This window comes from Macaca nemestrina, chromosome 16 (genome assembly GCF_043159975.1).
Source record: "Macaca nemestrina isolate mMacNem1 chromosome 16, mMacNem.hap1, whole genome shotgun sequence".
In the NCBI taxonomy this organism is placed as follows: Eukaryota; Metazoa; Chordata; class Mammalia; order Primates; family Cercopithecidae; genus Macaca; species Macaca nemestrina.
This window is the reverse complement of record NC_092140.1, coordinates 36,587,729-36,613,830: the sequence shown is the minus strand read 5'-3', so window position 1 is coordinate 36,613,830 and position 26,102 is coordinate 36,587,729. Positions and strand designations below refer to the sequence as shown.

At 39.1% G+C, this 26,102-nt stretch overlaps 1 protein-coding gene across 2 annotated transcripts; it reads right to left on the bottom strand.

The window, feature by feature from the left end:
* Nucleotides 1–3,513: 3,513 nt before the first annotated feature.
* Nucleotides 3,514–25,777, bottom strand: LOC105481730 (F-box and leucine rich repeat protein 3). Of its 2 annotated transcripts, none has more exons than XM_011741442.2 (5): nucleotides 25,701–25,777; nucleotides 20,062–20,410; nucleotides 17,156–17,278; nucleotides 13,677–13,848; nucleotides 3,514–6,049 (listed from the first exon to the last, which is right to left on the bottom strand). In XM_011741442.2, exons 2-5 carry the CDS (start codon nucleotides 20,407–20,409, stop codon nucleotides 5,406–5,408), a joined length of 1,287 nt encoding a protein of 428 aa, XP_011739744.1. In that variant the 5' UTR covers nucleotide 20,410; nucleotides 25,701–25,777; the 3' UTR covers nucleotides 3,514–5,405. The 2 variants fall into 2 exon arrangements, with proteins under 2 accessions (XP_011739744.1, XP_011739743.1); XM_011741441.2 differs by lacking the exon at nucleotides 25,701–25,777 and adding an exon at nucleotides 25,422–25,560.
* Nucleotides 25,778–26,102: the final 325 nt, after the last annotated feature.

Genomic DNA, 26,102 nt, shown 5'->3' with positions numbered 1-26,102 from the left:
TTGTCATCCTTGATCTTGCCTCATGTAGTTTATGTGCCAGACCTTCCCGGGTTTTGTAGTCACCTAGACTTTAAGCTGATGGCATAGTGCTTCCGCAGTTCTTCCAGCCGGGGTGTGCAGGTATATGGCTGCAGACATGTTTGCGTAAACAGGCAGCGTCTGACTTCTTCACTGTTTCCTGTAGTTCTCCCTCTTCCCACAAAGCTGTCAGCGCAGTGGAAGAGGTTGCACATCTCCGAGAGAGGACAGGTTTCGGTCCGAGTTCAGCTGTGCTTTCATTAGAGCCAGACAAGCTTTCAAGGTCCTTTAAGTATTTGATGATCAACTGAACACGTTTCTATTCAAGGATAAAACACCAGTCAGTAAGAAGATGGAGTGGATGTCTGAGAAAACAATTCACATTTAATATGTAAATGTACCAATTATGTGATTCAGTTTCAGCTGATATTCAAGTGCTTCCTGAGAGGTTAGTACATTATTACTGAGCGTTCATAGAAAGCTTAATCATAGATGTAATTAGCCTGATCCAAATGAGTAAATTGGACCTTAGAAAGGCTAAGTGATCTTTCTCTGGCTACCCAGCTAGTAGTAATGAAGTCAGGTCTTGAACCCAGGTTCTGCCGACTGAATTGGATGCACTATAGTACAGGCTTTTTAGCACCAAAGTGTGGTCCTCAGACCAGTGCCTGCCAACCAGATGTTACTAGTCTGTGAGGAAATAAGTACAGATACTGACAGGAAGCTTTTATAAACTTTTAAAGCAATTTGTTGGAGTGTTTTTGTTTCTGTTGGGTCTAATTAAAAAAATTGGAGCTTGTATTTTATGTGTCTTTGGTCTTATTTTGTCTAGGAATTCATTTTTACTGTTGTTTTTTTTAACTAGTTCCACAACAGTCTGAAAATAACCCAGTCACCAGGTATCTTCCTCAAATACAGAGGGAGAACTTTCTTTCACACCTCCTATTTAGCCTGTCTACTCCTGATAATAATGCCTAAACATTCCAAATTAATACTGCCTCTTTAACCTGCTAATTGTTTTTACAATGTCACAAGAAAACTTGGATCTGTGCATTATCACCATCTAGTGGCTAAACTCAGGCAACACCAACGTCTGCCAAACTCTTAGGAAAATTGCTCTAGAAAAACAGTTCAGGATTTTGGATTTCCAGAACTGCCTTGAAGAGACAAAGATTCTTGTACCAAGTTTTGGTCAACTGCAAATCAAAGAACTTGGTTATGTAGGAAAAACAAATGAGGACATCTGTACCTGGAATTTTTAAACAACATTCTAATAGTTATGTGAAAAAAGCATTCAAGATTTTTGGGTAGGTGCAGTGGCTTATGCCTGGAATCCCATCATTTTGGGAAACTGAAGTGGGAGGATTGCTGAAGGTCGGGAGTTCAAGACCAGCCTGGCCAATGTGGTGAAACCCCGTTTCTCCTAAAATTACCAAAAAAAAATAAAAAAATAAAAGCTGGGCGTGATGGCCCGTGCCTGTAATCCCAGCTACACGTGAGGCTAAGGCAGAAGAATCACTTGAACCCAGGAGGCAGAGGTTGCAGTGAGCTGAGATGGCACCACTGCACTCCACCCTGGGCAACAGAGCGAGACTCCGTCTCAAAAAAAACCATGATTTTTCATTGTTCCTAAGAATCTTAATGAAGACAGAAAGCACTATAGATTCAGGTAACTACAGCACAGACAGCATTAACATTTACAAAAGTATTTCTTAAGAATTAAACCTGTCAACTCTACTTACAAGATGTAGAGCTTTCAGATAAAGATGATTCAAGAACATGCTTTCAAAATAGTAGTTGAGAAACCAAAACATAGCCACGCAGAAATCTGCCAATTAAGTTTTGCTGCCCTTTGAACAATATGATGTAATGTGATTTACTTTAATTATAACTTAAGTACAACTTAAATGCAGTTTCTATTTTGCTGTTGTAGGCTGGGCACGGTGGCTCACGCCTGTAATCCTAACACTTTGGGAGGCCAAGGTGGACAGATCACTTGAGGTCAGGAGTTGGAGACCAGCCTGGCCAACATGGTGAAACCTCGTCTCTACTAAAAATACAAATATTAGCTGGTCGTGATGGCGCATGCCTGTAGTCCCATCTACTTGGGAGGCTAAGGCAGGAGAATCACTTGAATCCAGGAGGTGGAGGTTGCAACGAGCCGGGATCGTACCACTGCACTCCAGCCTGGCAAAAGAGTGAGACAGACTGTCTCAAAAAAATGTTGTAGATGTTAAAATGTATTTTTTGTCTGACTGGGGCTTTACAGTGAGTATATCCTCTCACTAATCTGGCTCAAAATTAGGTAAGTATACCCACAAAGTGTCATCTAATACATTGTTGCAGGTAGAGGAAAACGGACAGTGAAAAAATCTACTAAACTTTATTTGGAACCCTCGATATTGGTGGCTCCTTAAAAATTCAAGAAAAAAATCAAGTCTTAGGAAGTCTTATCCAGTTTTATGGTCTGCTGTGGTGGCACTTACTGAATTACCTGGGATTACAGTTCCTGTAAGATTTGTTTTAAATAAATTGTTGGCAGGCTATACAAAGAGTGATGTTCCAAAACTACACACATGCTTTTTCCCTGTTCACAAACAGGCTGGCCAGTGTTTCTAGCATCCTCGTCATTATTTACCCTTTATCATCCAAGTAGTTTCCTGCTCTTCAAACCTTCCTTTCAAAATTTTCTCTATTTAAAACAAGTTAGGATTATTTATCCTTTTATTGGACTGATTATTCTAAGGATAAGCTCTTATTTCACTTTTGGAGTAAAAGGCTTTGTGCCCTTTTTAAAGTTGGGTGTCAGCAAGCAGCTGGAATTTTCCTGCCTGGTAAAAATTAAAACCAGCCCCACAAACTGGGGTTGGAGTCTGTGAAAAGATTATCATCTATGTGTGGGGTAGAGATTAACTATAGTGTGTTAAAGGACGTAGTGGAGGCTTGAACCTTCTTCACACAAACTCCTTCCTTTCAGCCTAAACTTTCCCAAAAATACAAAAAGGTTCTTTAAATGCACTAAATTGACTTAATCTTCAATCATACCTATTTTTTCTGATATGGTTAAAACAGCCTAAATTACCAAATTGAAAGCCAGTAAGACAATGAAAATAATTTCAGTAGTTGAAAACTATTCTAATTTATATAAAGACATTTATCTCTAAAAAGACTGGTTGGGTTCTAGGACCCTTAAAGACTAATTCTTTGTCTAAATAATGTGTTTTATAAGTTCTCATTCTGAATGCAGAAAGAACCCATTCCTTATTTTCTGTATAAACATTTAAAAATTTGCATTTCATGGTAGGTTTTAAATTTCCTATTTCTTTAGGCATCAGACTTTATTTCAAGACTAGGTTCCATGAGCCTAACCTCGTATCTTCAAAAAAGCAAGTCTATCATAAACATTGTTTAATATTCAATATTATATCCATCAAATATGGATTTGAAACATTTTTAAGTTTAAAGTCAAATATGTGTAGTTTTTAAAAAGTAAAATACAACAGCATTAGTAACTTTTTATTCTCAAAGTGATAAAAGCATTTAACATATACTTTACAGTATAAACAAATTAAGTACTATGCATTTTGCTTATAAAGTGAATTAAAGTATTTTAAGCATTATATAATTCAATTTGTACAAAAAGTAAATTTCCAAATACACGCTTTGGTTAGAACTGATTATGTACTGTCAAATCCATTTTTCCAAAGTTGTTCAAGGAAAAAAAACTTGACTAGCACAGGTAATTCTTGTACAATCAGAGCTTTTTACTATTTAGGAGGAGGGGAAATATTACTATAATTGCTTTTAATTTTCGAGTCTAGATAAGCCTTTTTTCTTCTCACTTATATGTTGCTGCAGGAGAGCATATCACTTTTGGAAAGCATAAATTATGTAGAAAATCACCTTTTGCTTTATTCTTAAGAAGGTCATCCATTTTAAAAGATCTAAGACTGTTAGCTTCCTTAACTACTGAGATATTTTCTAAAAGTCACACTACTGAAAGGAGCCACTTCGAGAATTAATGTATTCCATTGGGGGTAAATCACTTCTGATTTCCCTCAGAAGGGCAGTAATATCTACTAGCACTAGTGCCCAGAATCAAAGTTTATATCATCTAAAAAAACGCAACATTTTTAGGCTCTACAATGCATGGATTACCTTTATTCATATGAAAGTAATATAAAATGTTACCTAACTTAAATAATATAAAATATCAGTTTAACCAAATTAACAATCACAAAACTGCAGACATTTTTCTATTAAAGTTTTCCAGTTCACTGAGCAATATTTACTGAAAAATGATTATGAACTTAAATATATCCTCTTTAAAATTTGCTTTTTATGCTAGACTGTACAATGGTGCTCCCTTTATGAGTTTTAAAAATTCTACTTATATAACTATGTAATTCCAAAACGGAAAAATGAGTGAGCCATCACTAAAATTTACTGGAAACTAATATTCTTTCATGGAAACAACTGATAAACATTTTAAAGTTCTATATTTATTTAAATTTGGCTTTTTAAAATAGATAAGCTTTTCATTTCAATTATTGTTTAATACTTCAAAGCTAGTTTAAACAAAGATAAAACAAAGGAGAACTAGTAAAGCATTCCTTACTTTACATACAGTGCCTCAAGTGCCACATACATGGTAACATATCACAAAAGAATGTATATGGTTTAGCAGATTACAGAGCAAACCTAAAAGTTTATACAAAGCTAAACATTGCCTCCCTTCTGTTCCATTTATTGTCTTTTAATTTGATCTTGGCTCTGTATTATCCTTCTATAATACCACTGTGTGACATTTATCAGTTTTCTAAGTGTTCCGATTACTTATATATACCTTTTTAACAGCTTTGTAACATTTGAGAACATTCATCCAATCTTTCTCATTAGATACAATAAATTCATTTTTCTCACAAAATGCTCACTTTCCTGAGCTATATTAAACACCTTATAACAGGTGTATGTATAACTGAAGACCCTAAAATGTCAAGTTTACATTTTTTTTAAATGCATAGAGAATATAACATTTCAGAAAACCTATTAGTACTTCTTGGATATTATAACATACAGGTTTTGTTTCCTTTAGACTGTAAACTGTTTAACATGTATAACTGGTTATTACTTTTACATCTGAACCACATTTAAAAAAATTCGGAGATATGATTGCTATTACCCTAAGGAAACAAATGGAGTTTTCTGACCAAAACTCATTCATGGGTCTTCCAATAAACAATCTTTACATATACTGACTGAAGATATCAAATTTCTGTGCCACAAAATAGTAGAATTATATCAGAACTACAGCAAATAAAACTTTTATTATAATACATTTGCTTGAAGTTAAGGTGCTATTCATCATGCCCTACATCATGCGGTTTTTACCAAGTGGGCATCATGTCGGGAAACCACACCCTACCAAGATGCTTGGACACTTCCCAGTGAATCTGCTCCAAACTATACTTTTGGTCAGGAATTAGTACTTCTTCCATAATGGATAATTGAGATAGGCGGCCACCACACATCTTCACAAACTCAACAAAGGCACTACATGAGACTTCACATTCCCCTAGTCCAATAGCTGACAAATTTTTGCAACGTTCTGCAATGCGAATTAACTCTTCGTCAAGTGGCCGTAATCCATTTGCACACACTACTAGTTCAACTAGTCTAGGGCATGTCATTCCCACACGGCCAAGCACATCTTTGCTTACTGATCTCCCAAAATACAGATGGGTGGCAGGTATTTCATAGCGAAAGAATGGGTCAAATTCTTCTTCATATAAAAAAAAATACATCACTAAGTTCACTTTGGGTGAATGTCTGATGAAAGCATCCCAGCTGCTCTTCTGAATAGTATGGAAGTGTGTCTGTCCAGGATTCTCACTGACTACATCAATGCGCAAATGTTCTAATCGAACATGTTTTTCAGAAGACAAAGCAAGTAACAACTCATCACTCAATAAGTGGTAGTTCAGGGCTAGTTCTCTTAAGCCATGACACTGATCAGCCACACAAAGGATACCTTGAAAGAAAAAAAAAAAAAAAAAAAAAAAACAAATTATTTGCAAGTTTTTGTAAAAGTTTATCTGTTCAAAAATTCAATCAAGTACATGTCCCACAGATGTCTGTCACAGTTCCCTTACCACAAAACTATGTAACTTAAAATCTGTATAGCTGAATTGGAAGGGAAGTCACAAACATTCAAAATCTATTACTAATTTTGTCTACAAGAAAATGAAACCAATTCTAAATCCCATCTATGAAAAAGAAATAAAACTCAATTAATTAACTCTGTCATTAAAAAAATACACCATCACTAAGGTTAGGGCATTCCAGTAATGCACAGACAGTACCATATTTTAAAAAAATTATTACTAACACTAAACTTATAGGTTAAGTAATTACATGATCACTGCAACAGAAGCCAAAAGACATTTTTTGAAGTTCAAAACCTAAAACAGAGTAAGATAGAACCATATAAAACTATGAATTAGGTAATGAAATAAAATATTTACAAACTAAAGATTTCTATCAAATGATCAACAGTCTCATTGCTAATAGTGTACAGGCAGCTTATCGAATTTATAAGAAAAAATACCAAGATATCACTAAATAAGCATGTCAAAGTAACTACTCAATTCACATTAATGGAAATATACATTATGAGTTTTGAAGCTCTAACACACCCAGAAAGCAGCTCCCTTAGATCATTCCCTATACTTAGGGTGCTATGCTTTATAACTTACCAAAACTATCATCCTAGCAATAGATGACATTTTAAAGGTCAATATTTGATCTCTCTATAAGAGTTCTGTTTTTGTTTTTTTTTGTTTTTTTTTTGAGTCAGTCTTACTCTGTAGCCCAGGCTGGAGTGCAGTGGTGTGATCTCAGCTCACTGCAGCCTCTGCCTCCCGGGTTCAAGTGATTCTCCTGCCTCAGCCTCCTGAGTAGCTGGGACCACAAGCGTGTGCCACCATGCCTGGCTAATTTTTGTATTTTTGGTGGAGACAGGGTTTCACCATGTTGGCCAGGATAGTATTGAACTCCTGATCTCAAGTGATCCACCTGCCCTGGCCTCCCAAAGTGCTGGGATTACAGACGTGAGCCACTGTGCCCGGCCTAGTATAAGAATTCTACCCCAAAGAGGCACCTTATAATACCTGGTAAGTAACCCACTCAATCCATTTCTTCCTTATGTTTAGAAACAAGGATAGGAACAAAACATACATATTTTCATCTACTATTGTTACAAGTATGATATGCCAGGTACTAGAGGTTATGCCACAAATAATTTTAAAAATCTGGAAAAGTATTATTTCTATTTTGAAGTGGAGACAGCTAGCTAAAAATAGCAAAGCTGCAATACAAACACAGGCTAAGTAACTCTTATGTCCATGCACTTAACTACTGCTTAAGAAGTGACAAGACAGAGGCCACCAATAAGCCATAGCTTTATAACAGTGGGAAAAGAGAGGCATTAGAATTATCAGAAAAGATAAACTGAATTGCCAGAATGAGTCACCAGAAAACAGAGTAATGTCTCAGTATTCAGCAACCACAAAGTTTCTGTTTTCTGCAGGTAGGTATATACTTTATTTTTATTTTGAGATGGAGTCTCGCTCTGCCACACAGGATGGAGTACAGGGGTGCGATCTTGGCTCACTGCAACCTCCGCCTCCCAGGTTTAAGTGGTTCTCCTGCCTCAGCCTCCCAAGTAGCTGGGATTACAGGCACATGCCACCATGCCTGGCTATTTTATATACTTTGAAATATACCCTGATTACTCAAGGTAACCTTAAGCACATCTCTGTTCTGATACCATCTCACGCCAGTTAGAATGGCGATCATTAAAAAGTCAGCAAACAACATGCTGGAGAGGATGTGGAGAAATAGGAATGCTATTACACTGCTGGGAGTGTAACTTAGTTCAACCATTGTGGAAGACAGTGTGGCAATTCCTCGAGGATCTAGAACTAAAAATACCATTTGACCCAGCAATCCTATTACTGGGTATATACCCAAAGGATTATAAATCATTCCACTATAAAGACACAGGCACACGTATGTTTACTGTGGCACTGTTCACAATAGCAAAGACTTGGAACCAACCCAAATGCCCATCGATGACAGACTAAAGAAAGAAAACGTGGCACATATGCACCATGGAATACTATGCAGCCATAAAAAAGGATGAGTTCATCATGCCCTTTGCAGGGACATGGATGAAGCTGGAAACCATCATTCTCAGCCAACTAACACAAGAACAGAAAACCAACCACCATATGTTCTCACTCATAAGCGGGAGCTGAACAATGAGAACACATGGACACAGGGAGGGGAACATCACACATTGGGGCCTGTTGGGAGTTGGGGGGCTAGGGGAGGGATAGTATGAGGAGAAATACCTAATGTAGATGACAGGTTGATGGGTGCAGCAAACCACCATGGCACATGTATATCTATGTAACAAACCTGCACGTTCTGCACATGTACTTCAGAACTTAAAGTGTAATAATAATTTAAAACACACACACACACACACACACACACACACACACGGGAAGTGGTAACCAACAATGCAAATAAAAGAAACTTTGGAGTATCATTTAATAACTACAAAGCAGTTGTGGCAGGCATAATGCTCAAAACGGCCTCCAAGATCCCATACCCTAATGCCTAGCATCCGTGAATTCCATAAGATATGCCCATGATTATGATATATGGTTCAGCTGACCATATAAAAGAGATTATCTGGATGGTCCTAGTCTAATCACATGAGCCCCTTTTAAAGCAGTTTTCTCTGCTTGCAGAAGTAGTCAGAGAGATTCAAAATGCAAAGGACTCAACGTGTTATTGCTGGCTCTAAGCTAGAGGGGGCCAAAAAAGAAAAATCACAACCAGTCTCTTAAGAGCAGAAAGACCCCCTAACAGCCTCTTGCTGACAGCCAATAAGGAAACTGGATGTCAGTCTGACAATCACAAGAACTACATTCAGCCAATAACTTGAATGAGTGTGGAAGTGGATTCTTCTGCAGAGCCTCCAAGTAAGAGCCCAGTCTTCCTGACATTTTCCTCTCAGCCTTTTAAGACTCTAAGCAGAGAAGCCACTTGAGCCCTACCTACAGCTCTAATGTACAGAACAGTGGAGCCAATAAATGTGTGTTGGTTTAAGCTGCTTTGTGTAGAGCTGTCAGTTATGGACCAGTAAGAAAACTAATACATAGTTCCAAGTATTTAAAAACATAACAGTGGCAAAAGTAAAATAAAAGTAGGGCACTATTACAACTCAATAAATTAAGACAACCCAAATTAGAAAACAGGCAAAGGGGCCAGGGGCAGTGGCTTACGCCTGTAATCCCGGCACTTTGGGAGGCTGAGGCAGACCAATCGCCTGACGTCAGGAGTTCGACACCAGCCTGGCCAACGTGGTGAAACCCTGTCTCTACTAAAAATAAAAAACTAGCCGGATGTGGTGGCAGGCGCCTGTAATCCCAGCTACTCAGGAGGCTGAGGCAGGAGAATCACCTGAACCCGGAAGGTGGAGGTTGTGGTGAGCCGAGACCACGCCACCGCACTCTCCAGCCTGGGCAACAAGGAGACTTTGTCTCAAAAAAAAAGAAAAACAGGCAAAGAATCTGAATAGACATTTCTCCACAGAAGATATACAAATGTCCAACAAACACATGAAAAGATATTCAAGGCCAGGCACAGTGGCTCTCGCCTATAATCCCAGCACTTTGGGAAGCTGAGGTCGGAGGGACACTTGAGCCCATGAGTTCGAGACTAGCCTAGGCAACAAGGCAAAACCCCATCTCTACAAAAAATACAAAATATTAGCTGGGCATGATGGCGTGTGCCTATGGTCCCAGCTACTTGGGAGGCTGAGGTGAGAAGATCGCTTGAGCCCAGGAGGTCCAGACTGCAGTGAGCCAGGATCACGCCACTCCACTCCAGCCTGGGCGACAGTGAGGCCCTGTCTCAAAAAAAAAAAAAAAGATATTCAACATCATTAGTCAACAAGAAAATGTAAATCAAAACCACGATGAGTTTACACCCCGTAGGATGGCTATAATCAAAAAGACAAGTAAGTGTTAGAAGACACTGCTAGTGGATATGTGAAGTGGTACACAGCAGCTTTGGAAAACAGCCTGGCATTTCCTCGAATGGGGAGTTACTATATGATCACTAGGTATATACGTAAAGAGAAATTAAATCGTATGTCCACACAAGCAGCATTATTCATAAGTCAAAAGGTAGATTTCCATTTATATGAAATGTCCAGAACAGACAAATCTATAGACACAGAAAATAGATTAGTGGTTGCGTACGGATGGCTGAGATAGAGGTTTTGGGGGCAACAGCTAAGAGGTATGTGATTTCTTTTTAGAATAATAAAAACGTTCTAAAATTGTGGGGATGCATGCACTACTCTATCAATATACTACAAGTCAATAAATTGTACATTTTAAATGAGAATTGTGAATTATATACCAATAAAGCTGTTACAAAGCTGGTGATTGGTAGTGGTAAACTCATACAACTCATTGGGGAAAAAAAAAAACAACATGGCAAAAAGCACAAAAACACAAAGACCCTTTGTCCTAGGACTTCCACTTCTTAAGAATGTACCCTAAGTAAGAAATTAATACAAGCAAACTGCTATAATCCAATTTTTTTTTAATCACAGCAAAAAAGGTAAAAACAAGTGTCCAGCCTTAGAACTATAATGCAACGTTGGCTTATCAACAAGGAAACTAAGCAACTAAATGTTCATTAGTTCAACCTGATAATTAATATTAAGAAAGCAACAGGCATACTAACCTAGAGGTCCAGTTACAGACAATTATAACAACTATACGAAATGGAAAAAAATTGATTAAATGTTCAGTGAGGAAAGTAGAATACAGTCCCTAATTTCAACTCAGAAAAACTGTCCACATATGCAAAATATAGATAGAAAATATGTAAATATGAAATTTCAGCTGAAATCTTATGCGGTTATACTCTTCAAATAAAAAGTATTGCAAGTATTCTTTCTTTTTTTTGAGACAGAGTCTCGCCCTGTTGCCAGGTGGGAGTACAGTGATACAACCTCGGCTCACCGCAACCTCCGCCTCCCGAGTTCAAATGATTCTCCTGCCTCAGCCTTCCAAGTAGCTGGGACTATGGGCGCACGCCACCACGCCCAGCTAATTTTTGTATTTTTAGCAGAGATGTGGTTTCACCATGTTGGCCAGGACGGTCTGGATCTCTTGATCTTGTGATCCGCCTGCCTCAGCCTCCCAAAGTGCTGGGATTAACAGACGTGAGCCAACGTGCCCGGTTGTATTAAAATGTATTCTTTCTCTTCCCTTCCTTTCCTGAAGTACTAGTCCAAAAGTCACTATGAAACCAACTTTGCAAAATTATGACCATGAAAGAAATCAGACCTAACCGACCCTATCTTGCTTCTAACCCTTAAGCTGCCCTTGTTCATTCCTGGGCATAGGCTGAGCTAACTTTGGAAAGGAATTCAGTTCGTGGTTTGACTCTGAAACAAAACTGGTAACAGCCCTTTCATGAAAAGACCCCTCCTTCTTGTGTGGGGTCCAGTATGCCTTTGCAGGACTTCCAAACTAGCTGCAAGATTAGAAACTACAATGTGGGGGTCATGAAGCCTCTGGCTCCAAGAATGTGAACCTCCCCAAATTGCTCCTGGCAATAACATCATTATTGTAAAACCTAAGAACAGTGCTTGACATATTTTGTAAACCCTGTACTAGATGAATCAGCTGACACCATCCAGACTGGTAATCTGGCCCAACCAGTTCTGCCATGGCACCTAGGAACAGAAAACATTAAGAAAACCTAACTTTGACCCTTTATGATTCCAACTCCAAACTGACCAATCAGCACTTCCCAAGCCCCTACCTGCCAAATTATCTTTAACAATTCTGATCCCCAAATGCTCAGGGAGACTGATTTGAGTAATAACAAAACTCCAGTCTCCTGCACAGCCGGCTCTGTGTGAATTACTCTTTCTCCATTGCAATTCCCATCTTGATAAATCAGTTGTCTGGACAACCGGCAAGGTGAACTCATTGGGCAGTTACAATTAAGTGGTATCAGGTAAGCTTATACTATACTATCAGAACTGTTGTGTATATTTAATAAAAATGAATGAACACAGGATATACCAGAATAAAGAGAACTATGAACTCTCAGTTTTATAGAGAAATCAGAGACATAAAGACTCATACAATGTGGTAAATGTTAGCAAAAACGTTCAGAGTGTTCTGGAAATACACAGGTGGGAAATCTCAACCAGAAAGGAGAAGTTCCCTTCTTCTCCTATGTTGACAGGCGGGTCAACACAGATCACATCTAAGCTGAACTCTGAAGCCTGGGCTGGCTGCAGTTAGCAAGGTGAAGTTAAAACATTTGAGCAAGTATTCCACAGGGTAAAGTGTACTGAGCAACCACAAACAAAGGTACAAACAAAAATCTGTAGTTCCACAGGACCCAAGTAAAAGCTCCACGTGAGTGACCAGCAAGAGACAGATGGAGATCAAGATACAAAGGACCTTGTACACTATGAAGCCAGGAAGCACAGACTTTATTCTGAGAGCAGAGCTATACAGTAAATAAAAAAAATGTAATAAAAGTCATATAAGAACTGCCAAAGCCTATTCCTAACTTCTGGTTTATAATAGCTTCAGTGGTAATCTGTAAGTGGCAGAGACAGCTAAGAAAATACAACCACAGACCTAGCCATTCTCATCACCAGGAGCCTCCTGTGGGAGAAAAGAGAATGAGCAAGGAGACTTGGGAGAATGAGCAAGCAATCTCCATCTAAAATGGAATCATTTCTTGGGAGAAGGCTGACCTTTACCGATGGCAAGAAGGTTGGAAGTGTTTTGTAAAGATCAAAGATTTGACACTATCCCTTAAAGAACAGGTTTCCGAAATAACACAGCTAAAGGATCAGCAAACATGTCAATAGTGGGAGGAGTCAGGAATGAAGCAGCAGATAGCAGTATATATAATATAGTAGTAGGATTTACACTCTCTTTTCAATACAAACCACCTGGAATTTAAATAATCTCAAACTGAATAATTCAGTAATGCTCAGAAAATCCTATATAAGAGAAACTGGAAAGAGCTTTTATAATGCTCTTCTCCCATTTGATGGGTTCTTGGCTCCAAAATTCAACTTAGAGAAAAACACCATCTTGCAAAATGTAAGGCCACCACTTAGTACAACTCTTCTCCCTCTACATAGTGAGAAGAAAAGCAATTATGTGACTGCTCTGACTCAAAACTTACCCTATTAGCTCAACTACAATGAGAAAAAATTCTACTGTACTTAATGGGACACCTCAGGCTGACCTCATACTGTCCTTTCCTCTTTTTCTCCTGTCCATTTTCTAGCATGTGCTATTCATAAATTTACCAAATAAGATTGGAAAATAAGCTGAAAGCCAGTGTCTAGGCTAGTAACTTATGCTATTCTATTACTTATGCTATTCTATTACTATATTAAAAATATTTTAAAGAGATGAAGCAGTCTTATCAATCCACCTTTAAGGTTAATGATCATAGTTTTTTCTAATTTGATGAACATACCAATGCATTTTACGAAAATGTGTCTAGCAAAAAACACAACATACCTGCTGGAGAGACATGAGGACAGCTGCTCATTTTCAACAGCTTGAGTGTATCACTGTTGTTGGCCACTAGTACTTTGAGAGATGGATCATCTACTGGAGTATCATCTATCTTAAGCGAAGACAGGGATTTGGAGTTTACAAACACAACTGTCAGTGCAGAGATAAAGTGAGACTGAAAAGCAAAAAAAAAAAATTATTTCAATTTTTAGGAATGAGAATTGAGGGGTTTCCTAGTACTACAGTTTATCTGAGTCACAATGACATTAATATTTTGTAAATGTTTTAGGGGTGGCACCCCTTCACTCTGTTATTGGGAGTATGGCAAAAGAGGTGACTATCTGTTATCTTTGAGAAGAGCCTATTTATGTGTAGGGGAAAAAAACATTTCAAGCCTCAGAATAAGTGTCTCTAAATTGGAGAAACCACTGGTAAGTAAAAAGAGGAATTCTGGAACCAGGGATGAGAATCTCTCTCAGATACTTCACTTTGCCGTATCTGGAAACCCTAGTGTTTTATAACACTAAACTGCATTTCTTTTCTGTTTGATAGGTATGCCCACTAAACAGTAACTATTAACACCATCATTAAAAATTAATATAATAATCTATTTAAAATCTGAGACTCATTTGAGATATGAAAACTCATAGAAATTTTGATTCTAAAACAATCAAAATCATACTTAAAATTCCAAGTTTAAAATTCCTTCAAATGTTATCTACAATATTTTCAAGTCTTCTATTTTAATGTATTTTGATCCACAAAAGCACCAATGGAAATCATTCATCATGTATCATATATATGTATATATGTACGTACGTATGTGTGTATAAACACATACACACGTTATGTATCTGTTGGACAGAATATGACCTAAAGGAATCAATGTAGGCAAACAGGAATTAAAGCATTCTCAAAGTATGCAGCTCTCAGTCGGAGCTAAGATATGAGTTGAAACCATTAGGCAAAGAATCTAGGAGAGTAAAGGCAGGCTAATACATGGTCCAACATATTCCTCTCTACAAAACCAACTTCATGCTCCAGTTAGCTTTACAAATTCTCTACAGGAGTGAAAAAGGATGAGGGCAGGCTAAGAGCCAAGAAAGTATAATGAAACATTACTTTTTTTTTTTTTTTTGAGACAGAGTATTGTTCTTGTCACGCAGGCTGGAATGCAGTGGCACCTCCTTAGCTCATTACAACCTTGAAATCCTGAACTTAAGCAATCCTGTTTCATCCTCCCTGGTAGCTAGGACTACAGGTGTGAGCCACCACGCACAGCTAACTTTTTTGTTTGGTAGAGACGGGTCTTGCTATGCTGCCCAGGCTGATCTCAAACTCTTGGCCACAACGGAACCTCCTGCCTCGGCTTCCCAAAGTGCTCAGATTATAGCTGTGAGCCACCACACCCAACCAAAACACTGTCTTCTTGGTCATAATTCCCTAATTTACTTTTTCCCTACTGTGATTAAACAACTGGTTAACTACTTAGATTTTGATTAAGTAACTATTTACTTAAATGTTAACATCTTTCTCCTAATATTTTCATATCAAACTCAATTATATCTTGTACAAACATATTTCATTTGCAGTCTAATGACTGCATCACTGACGTCTTTTTCCATTTCCCCAATTTAGCTCTGGTCAAAAACATTTCTTCTATGTTGTCTTCAGTTCTCTCAAGATTTCCAAAATATTGCAATGCCCTATTTCAATCTTCTACCAAAGCCATAAAAGGAAAAAAAAAAAAAAAAAAAGAAAAACAGTATTAAGTATCCTAGACTCACTTAATAAGGAAAGAAGCATTCTTTCCATTAGCTCCATTCATGGTTCCCAAATTAGTACTAGATATAAGCATAATGGTAAGAAAAAAAAAGAAAACTTATGTTCAACATATCTTTTAATATGGTATTTTTAAATATACCATATGAGTCAGTAGGTACATTTGTATTTTAGCTATGGTAGGTACACTAAAAATCAATTCAGATTGTTTCATTTCCCATTTGAAGCTTGAAGGTGGCGCTATACCATGTAACCCGTATTTCTTAGAGTGAGTTTCCTTAACCATCTTAATCAGAATCACCTGGACTGCTCACAGGAAGAGGAGACTTAGAATCACCCCGAATTTGAAAAAGGGATACAAATCCAAAATTTAGGAGGCTATTCAGAAGATTTTTACACATTAAGTCGGAGTACCATGCTGATCTAACTTCTGTACTTAGGATCTTAAAATATTAAGATAATTAGGGCCAGGCGCGGTGGCTCAAGCCTGTAATCCCAGCACTTTGGGAGGCCGAGACGGGCGGATCACGAGGTCAGGAGATCGAGACCATCCTGGCTAACACGGTGGAACCCCCGTCTCTACTAAAAAAATACAAAAAACCAGCCGGGCGAGGTGGCGGGCATCTGTAGTCCCAGCTACTCAGGAGGCTGAGGCAGGAGAATGGCGTAAACCCGGGAGGCGGAGCTTGCAGTGAGCTGATATCTGGCCACTGCACTCCAGCCTAGGCAACAGAGCAAGACTCCGTCTCAAAAAAAAAAAAAAAATTAGATTCTCCTGCCCATTTCCCTTATTTTATACATGAAGAAAAACATTTTATCTCAAAATATACATATGTAATGAAAATATTTCAAAATCAATTAAGACTTTGACATCAACTGGTGATTTATTTGGTACAGACATTCTACTGAAACCACCACTTGGGTTATATATTCAATTCAGTTATATTCCCTCCTCAATCATCCCAGTATGTTACCAGGTACCTAAAAGGATGTCCGTATTTTAGTTTTCAGTGTCTTCTGGGGAAAAAACTTATCAATTATTGTTGGAGACTAACCTACTAACCATTAGCTAACATACTCAGACACCTTTACCACCTTTCTAAAAATGTACCCTTATTATTTTTGTATTTTAAGAGAATAGTTGTGAGAGAGACACGATCTCTGATTATGTGCAGGATCACGTTAGAATATATATATGAATATATGTTAACTTTTCCCCCAAATAAAGGATGTCTTTAAGCCTGTAAATTAATCTAAACTGTGCTGATACTAACCTTGGTCAAGATTAAATCTTTACAGAACATTTGCCAAAAGATTTTATAAGTTAGACCTGCTCTCAATACTGGCACTCTCTACTTTTGATTCTAACTTCACCAATCTGCTCTGGAAGCCCCAAAATGAGTATCTATGTGTCCCTTTTTTTCTAATATGGTTGACTCTGTTTTACTTACTGAATTTCTTTGAGTACTTCCTATAGACGCCTGTCTAAATTTCTTTAACCATACCAATTTAGAAGTACAGTGATTTAAAAAAAAAAAGCTTAAAAAATACTATTTCTTTTCATTGTAAATAGTAACTGATTTTCCATTATGTATATATATTACTTTCCTTATACTCACACTGTCAATACAAAAAAAAAAAGGTTTATTACTTTCACCGGATTTCTCAGTAATAGAAAATAAAACAAGAAGACCAGATACCTTTGGTAAATCCATAAAGCTTGGTCGAGCAGTTGAAATAAGTCCAAGTGTTTTTAAAGAGCAATTCACAAGTTGCGATAGTATATCACAAGCTGCTTCAGCTGATTCCTTGCTGCTGTCCACCTTAGAAAAGAAACACCATTACTCATGTACATTATATTGTCTTTTTACTTTTTTCCCCAAATACCCAGACTTCAAGATTACTCATGTATATATTTATATTTCTCTGTACACATATTCATTTCATAGAAGTATCATTACTAGTTTATTGCATTATAACTTAAAGAACATTCTTTCAATCATCCACCCTCCACCCTCACCTCCAACTTTAACCTTTTCTGAGTCTCTCTGAAAAAGTAGAAGGGCAACTGTCAAGACAAGACCTAGCTTTCATTATAAGAGACATATTTAATGTTGGCTTTTACACTGATTTATTCCAAAGTGACTATATAAACTAATGGAGTAAATCAATTTATAGTCTTTAAAAAATAATTATATATTTGGTAGTGGATCACGTAATAGATGTAAATACAGGCTCTATGGTATGCACTAGAAACTGAGTATTTACTCAAAATGTACATGTGTATCACAACCTGGGATTCATCATTAATGTTATCAATGGAAAGATGAATGTGAAGTAAAATGAGTGTACTGGACCAGTCAGGCATGAAAATCTAAACTAAATAAGAGATAGCTATTCTCACACATACTTCTGCAAAGACATTTCCTAAGGGAAGGATAATAGGGCCAAAAAATCCCTCAAGGATGTAAAAAGGAGTTCATCCATCAAAAAGTTAGTTGTTTCCTGGGAAGCACCTTAAAACAATAGTTAAAAGGATATTATTAATTTCCAGATTCAGATACAGTACTTTATCCCAAAAATGTTGAGTGGATGGTAAAACTAATGTGCTAATTATATTAGTTTCAGAGCTACTTATAGATAATACGTGGTCCCTGGACCAGCAGAATCAACATCACCTGGGAACTTGAATGGGAACAAATGTTGATATCTAACCCAGACCATCTGAATCAGAAACTGTTGGGGGGGGCGCGGGGGGGGGGGGGCGGGTTAAGCCCTCCAGGTGATTTTGATGCACATAAAGTTAGAGAACCTCTCTTCTAGACTAAATATTCTAGCTATAAGCCTCCTTGGTCTACAATTGGTGAAGACTATCAGGAGAGCCCAGAAGAATCCTGTGATGTGACTCTTTTTTGTAAATCAGAAATTATTTCCTCAGGGGAAAAAAAAAACAAACCCTAATAAAAATGTTAAACTTTTGCACAAATGATTTTATGAGGGTTATACTAGATACACCTGAATTATATCACAGGGCTGTAAAAGAATAAAAATGACCCAGCAAATCTACTAGGTGGAACTGGACTTTAAGACCTATCAGAGGAATGTATTATACGCATCTTTGTATGTGATTTACCATTAGAACACTCTTAGACAACTCAAAGATAACTAAAACCAAACAGAAACCTCTTCAGCCTTCTCCCCTGGGGGTATGGGGATGAGTCCTGAATTTTTGTTTGATCCCCCTACCCTTACCCCCAGGTAGGATCGCAAGATAATATACTAGACATCCAATTAAATTTCAGGTAAACAGCAGATTTTTTTTAGTATTAAAGATGTCCCAAACATTAAACGGGATGTAACTATACTAAAAATTATTGATTATCTGAAATTCAAATTTAAATACTCATCTTACATTTTTATTTGTAAAACCTGGCAATCAGTGGCCTAAGTGCCTTTGTGCGTTTTTCTGGGAAAAAAGGTGAAAACATATCCAACCATTCCCATCACCAATTCTCTCCTCCTCCTTGGACACACATGGGAGAATAAGCAGGTAATCTCCATCTAAGAGGAAATCACCTTCTTCAAGGGAAGACAAGATTTTAGTTATGGCCAGAAGCTCTGGGTTAAGAACTATTGTTTTGCCTAGGTTTAGCCTGGACTGTTCAGCAATTGCTACATCCAGGTAAATCAAGTATTCATGCATTGTTTTTTTTTCAATAAGTTATTTATCACCACAAAATCTGGTGTTTAAAGATTCAGTAAACATGCCCATATTTCATTATTCATTAACCAAACAAAACATGACAAGCCTCACACAAACCACTGTAATTTTTTATTTTAAACAGAGACAAGGTCTCGCTCTGTCACCAAGGCTGGAGTACAGCCGCACAATCATAGTTCACCGCAACCTCAAACTCCTGGGCTCATGCAATCTTTCCGCCTCAGCCTCCTGAGAAGGTGGGACTATCGGACTACAAGTGCGCACATCCAGCTATGATATCTTAAATTATTCTGGATATCTCAAAAAGCCACCCACTTCATTTATCTCATCACTGCATGATTTCCAATACCTTCCTTCCAGCAACAAAAAGAAATAAACAGTTCCCTTTGGCATTCTTCCATGTACCTTTTTCTATTTCTTTCTAAAATATATTCATCTAAATCTTCTACATAAAGTTTCTAAGCTTCCTTTTCATTTGAAGATCCCATTTCAAAAAGTCATCAGTAAGTAACACTAAGTTCCTGTTAGACAGAAATAGCAATTAAGTTCTACTCAATTATAATCGCGCAATTTTTATTTTATATTTCTTTTTCCTCAAAATTGTTCACAATAATTCAATGTAATTCACAGCTTTATCAATGACTTATGCTTATTTAGTGGCTGCTTTTGCTGTTTTAAGAAATGATTAATAATTAACAGAGTAATTTAGCTCCATCAAATATAATAATTATTTTGTGACAGCTTCTAAGGTATACAATAATTCTAAATTTTTAAGCATTTTCCCTGAAAAAGCAAATATTTTAAAGGCATGAGAAGATGTACCGGTTTAGGAAACAAAAGCCACTAAAAATACTTATTTTTTAAAAGAAGGATTTAAAATATTACCTTGAAGCTGACATATTGTAGATGGTTTGAATGTCTTTTAATTATCTGTTTGATCAGCTCTGGATGGGTAGCTTTCAAGTAAGATGTAGCTGGCTGATTCAGTTCAAATTCAAAACATCTCCACAAGTCAGGCATGTGAAATACCTGGTTCCAGTTGCGGCAAACTTGTGAAGCATGAGCCCGGTCAAGAAGAGGCAAATACTTAAATACTTGGAGAATAATGTCCTGAAGGAGATTACCCCAATCACAAGTCTGAGAATGCTCATTTGTAGTCCTCAGTTTCTTGGATTTCTCTGTAGTTCCTTCTTCTGATGAATTACGGTCACTATCTCTTCCTCCTCGTTTCATCCTATTCCGAAAAATGCATCAGTTTTTTTCCTACTCAACTTTTGAATAGAAATAAACTCAAAATTCATTCTTCTGTCACTGAGATGTGTGTTTATATACACAAACACAAATATGCAGGAAAAACTGGATCAGTAATTCAAGACTACCAAAACAAACTATTTTGAAAAATGCCAATGAAAGCCAACAATGGTTTATAAATTTTATACTTTTTTGGCATATGTTTTTAAACATTTACATTTATCAGTATAATATACAGTATAATATACTACATGGGAGAAAGATTATTATGGTTTTGAAACTACACTAACAATTTATATTTCAAAAGTTGTGGTCAACTTAACTAAATGAATATAAAAGGGAACCTACAGTGATACTTTGTAAAGGTTTCTTAAAAGTCATCTAAGGATATTCGTTCTTGAATTTGAGGCCGACCAGGGTCTCAAGAACCTCCAGAGAGGATGTTAATTAAGTAGCCAACAGATGTTCCACATTTAATAGTCTATACAGGGGTCCTGTGGTTCTGGTCCGAGGACCAGAACTGGGCCCCATAGCAGGAAGTGATCAAGCTTTACAGCCTGAACTCCTCCTGTCGGATCAGCAGCTACATTAGATTCTCATAGGAGTGCGAACCTTATTGTGAACCGTCCATGTGAGGGATCTAGGTTGTGTGCTCCTTATGAGACTCTTAATGCCTGATGATCTGAGGTGGAACAGTTTCTTCCTGAAACCACCCCGTACCACAGACAGGCACTGGGCTATGTGTTACCTGCCAGACATTTCTAACTCTGCCTAAAATAAGCAAAACCACCCCAGCTATGAATTGTTTGGTTTGGAATGTAGCTGCTTCTTCAAACACATCACTTACTACTGCACTGTTTTCCCCAAGTTGTGTTTCTGAATTATACCTATTTGTTTATTCTATGTATTCTCAGCACTTTCATTCCATTAGTTTCTTTGAAAGATAGTTTTTTCATGGCAAAACAGTTTTATGGTTAAAGAGAATAGGCTCTGGAACCAAGCTCCTTGGGTTTGAATTCTGGCTCTACCTCTCACTGGCTATGTGGCTTTGAGCAAATTACTTGATATTCCTGTGCTTCAATTTGCAAAATGAGTTTAATAAAACATAGGGTTTCTGTGAGAAATGCAATATTATTAAGGTTTTTCAAAGGGGAGATATGACTGTTGTATAGGAAAGCAGTCCAGCATTAACGACATTAAAGTATACAACACGCTAAAAACCGGGGTTACCACCCAGAAGGCAGAGAATGATTCGTTCATTCATTCATTGTGTTCACTCATTCATTCAAGATGGGGTCTCGCTCTGTCACCCAGGCTGGAGTGCAGTGGCACAATCATGGCTCACTGCAGCCTTGCCCTCCTGAGATCAAGCAATCCTTCCACCTCAGCCTCCAGAGTATCTGCATGCACCACCACACCCGACTCTATTTTTGCTTTAAAATCAAGAGAGGGAGAGGAAGAGAAGGGGGGGGGGGGAGAGCGAGAGATAGAGTGTGTGTGTGTGTGTGTGTGTGTGTGTGTGTGTGTGTGTGTGTGTGTGTATGTGAGAGAGAGAGAGAGAGAGAGAGCGAGAGAGAGAGAGCAAGCAAGCTTGTGTACCAGAAAACACACCCTGGAAGCAGACTCACTGAATTATTATAGTAACTAACAGTAGATGGCAGATCACAGGTAATTTTTTTTCTTGCAAACATCTTTTCCCTTTTTATGTTTTACACATTTCTTTTACTATCAATGCATTACTGTGTAATTGGATTTTTTAAAAGGTCTTGTTTTGATTTGTTTGTTGGAAACGTACAGCAGGCTCTAAAGTAAATGGCTGCAGACCACTCACTGGTAGTTATTTAGTTTACAGCCTGTAATACTTTTGTTTCTAGAGAACAGTTCCGGCAGGGTAGTGGTTTTGACCTAAACTTGGGGTGACAACCTTTCAGAAAGATGGCTTGTTGTTCCAACTCTCTTCTGGCCTATCAGCATAAAAGAATTTCTCATTCCTGTGTGAGATGAAGGATATGCATATGCATTACTGTGAAAGAGATGTTTCTGCAGACTTTCTCCATCCAGTACCTCGAAAAACTTGTGAAAGAGGATTGAGGGCTGGAGAGTAAAAAGAGAATGGCAGAGGCCTCTGACCTTAATGCCATGAAAGTCAGTCTAAGACGTCTTAGCATATGTGCAATCAACTGCCCATTCTTCACTGCTCCTATTCTCAACTATGTAAATAAAATATATTACACATACCCCACTGATCAGGGAGAGAACAAGAACACAGAATGACAGAGGTGACAGCAAGAAGGTAGTTTGATGGAAGACTGGAAATTATGTGTAACTCTGAGAATAGATTTTTTTTTATAAGTTTAGAGAAAAGTGTATAATCTACATTGTAATCTTTAATATTGTCTCTCCTAATAATAATCCCTCACTAGAGGTTGAGATAACACTGTCATTATGACCCATTTTTCTGCTTTAACTTACCCTGAAGGCTTATTTTAATTTTAGTATATAAAATTTGGGTCAAAGAACAAAGTGTTTGCTATCCAGAGCTTATAATTTCTCTTCTGACCACCTAAAACTACTCACAATTTTGAGATACAGAGATTCAAAAAAGAATGACAGTCTTCATGATTTCTACACCTTATTATAGAATACTGATTGCCTGTTTCTGGAGAACAATCTTCTAAAACCAGAACTAGACAACTTAAAGACGGAATGATTCATTTTACTTGAGAGTATATGGATATATACATGTAAAAAAAGGTAGCCTTATTCACATAATAATCTTTGCTAATAAATACCTTGCTGGTCCTAAAAATAGAAACTTTCTTTTGTCTATTATAGTACTGTTTTAAATAAAATGTACTTAAATACCTTTCCAAGTTCAGGTTAAAGAAGTTGACAAAAATTTTTTTAACAGTATGCAACACTAAGGGACAGTATCTCTTGATCTAGATATAAAAACACTATATGATCACCAAAGCATATTTTAAGCACTTACCAGTTTACAAATAGCTGAATTAAGTCTGTAAACTGTCCTATGTAATATGTTTATGTCACAATTACAGTGCAATAAGCAATGGAAAAAAATCTAAGGCCAAATTCCAATAAAAACAGCCTCTGGACTATCCTCATTTTTGCATGAAAATAACAGGAGCCAGTGGACACTTAATAAAAATTTTACATGTCAATTTTCCAAGTTGGTTTCCTTTATGTATGAAAAAATTTACACTACTTTAATAGTATCTTATTAAATCTATTTACACATGAAACTCTGCTATACAGAAAATTAAACATCTCAGAGCATCTTCCAGCCTGCAAATAATTTACATCAATGGACCCTATAATTCCTATTTTTGTCAAAGTGAAAACACCTCTTATCTTTCAACAGAAGTGTGGAGGACCAAGCTGTACTATAAAACGTCAATGAGACTTTCTAGATTCTAGAAACCTAGAGCACCAAAACTAGGCCTCTTCAGGACTCTGGCAGTTTAATTTCCTGCAAAGTTTCTAGGCCCCAAATAATGCAACTTAGGCCACCAGAGCTTTTGGTGAGGGACTGATACGACTACAAATTGCTAAATAGCAAACTATTGAGGAAAGACCACAGGCTAGCTGAGCAGCACAAGGAGTTAGTGAGCTAACTCTATGTTCCATAAACTTTGAGGTGGGCACCGTGGGCCACGCCTGTAATCCCAGCACTGTGGGAGGAGAAGGCAGGCGGATCGCTTGAGCTCTGCAGTTCGAGACCAGCATGGGCAACACGATGAAACCCGTCTCTACAAAAAATACAAAAATTAGCAGGGCATGCTGGCCCACGCCTGTAGTCTCAGTTACTAGGGAGCTTGGGGTGGGAGAATAGCTAGAGCCAAGATCGCGCCATTGCACTCCAGCCTGGGTGACAAAGTGAGTCCCTGTCTTAAAAAAAGAAAAAACTTTGAAAGAAGCAGTCAACTTCATCATTAGATCAAGACCAGAAGTGAACAGCTAGCTGTGTCCATCATTGTATTAGGCACTTTTACACTGGCCATGCAGTAATTTTAAATGCCCATTTGTAGTTAACTCTAAAAAGCCTATTTTGGCATCACAGTTCCTTTCTGTTCTGCTTTCACTAATATCAAACTACTATGCATTCTTCGGCTGAAATACAGTAAAACACTATAAAGAGGTTAACTCACAACTAAATGTTTAGAGAGCACACGGTGGCGAAAATGTGTCCACAGGTCATAGAGATAAACTGATAGTTGATGGTACTTTTATAAATATTTCAGAGATAACAGAAACTAAGTTACTTTTTTTTTCAAGTTAGAAAAGGAGGATTCTAATTAAAACGTCTGGGTCACTCAACTGGACATTAGCAACGACGAAATAAAAATGATCTCTCCCACCTCTCAGCTTGGAGATACTCGGCTGCTTCCTGATCCCTGTCTGCAACTCCACCTAAAGGACCGCCCACGCCAAAGGCAGGCGCGCAGCCGCTCAAGTTGACCAAGTTTTTCGCCTGGCTAAGCGGCGGGGGCGTCCCCTCCTCCCTGCGCCACCTCCCGATTGGCTTCCCCTGACATTTCTCATGCGCCCCACCCTGGGCACTTTGACATTTCAGTGCCTCATTGCTCAAGCTCCCAGCACCGGCGTAGCCGACGCCGGGAGAGCCCCACACAGTGCAAGTTCCACGGTGCCTGTCCCCAGCCCGCGCCAAGGGTCATAAAGCCAGGCAGGAGCCGCGGCTAGCCCCGGAGCGGCGGCGTCGCGGGCACGCTGCAGGCGGCCGCCGCACACGCACCACGCCTTGTTGACATGTTTGGAAGCAAGCACAGCGGGGAAACGCCCCCAAGCAAGCTCCAAGGTCTGGGTGCCGCGCCCCGCGCCACGCCCGGCACTCCTGAGGAGCTGCCAGCGCGCGCCCCGGCCCCCGCGCCCCCTCGGCCCGCCCACAGACGGTCCGCGGTCCCTCCCCGGCCCCGCCGTCGCAGCAGGGCTCGGCCCTGTCCCTCAGCCGTTACCTGCTGCCGGGGGCGGCTTCCCCCACACACCACCCCGTGCTCCGGGGACGGCGGCGGCCGCAGGTCCCGCGGCTCTCACATGAGGCGCCCCTGGCCCCCCGCTTTGCGCTCCCGCGGCCGCGGCCCCCCGCGCTTCTCCCGCATCCGAGGCGCTGGTCCCGCGGAGGGCGCCAACGCGGCTCCACCTTTGCGGCTCTGGCTGCCCAGAAAGAAGCTTTCCTTCCCAGTCCCACGCTGTCTGCGCCTTGTTCAGGGACCCCCGGCGCCGCGACAGACTACCTCAGCGAGCCGCTGCCACCGCGTATGCTTCCTGCGCCTCTGCTACAGACAGCGAGTCTAAAATGGCGCCCAGGGCTCGCGGCCGCGCGCTTCACCGGCGCGTCCCGGCCCGAGGGGGCGGGGAGGGGGCGGGGCGGGGCGGAGCCGGGCGGAGCCCGGCGGGGGTGGGGCCGCGCCCAAGCGGGAGCGCGCGCGGCGGTCTCCCCTGTCTCCCCGCTGTGGGACGGTCTTCTGCTTTCGTGCCGTAGATGTGACTCCCGCTTGAAGGGGATTTTTTTTGTTGTTTTGAGACCGAATGTGGGAGGGCTGGAGCTAGCTTTATGTGGAAGAGACTGTCTGTGGCTGAAACTGGAAGGTTTAGGGAGGTGGAGCAGAAAAAAGAAAGGAAGGAGTCTCCCCGGA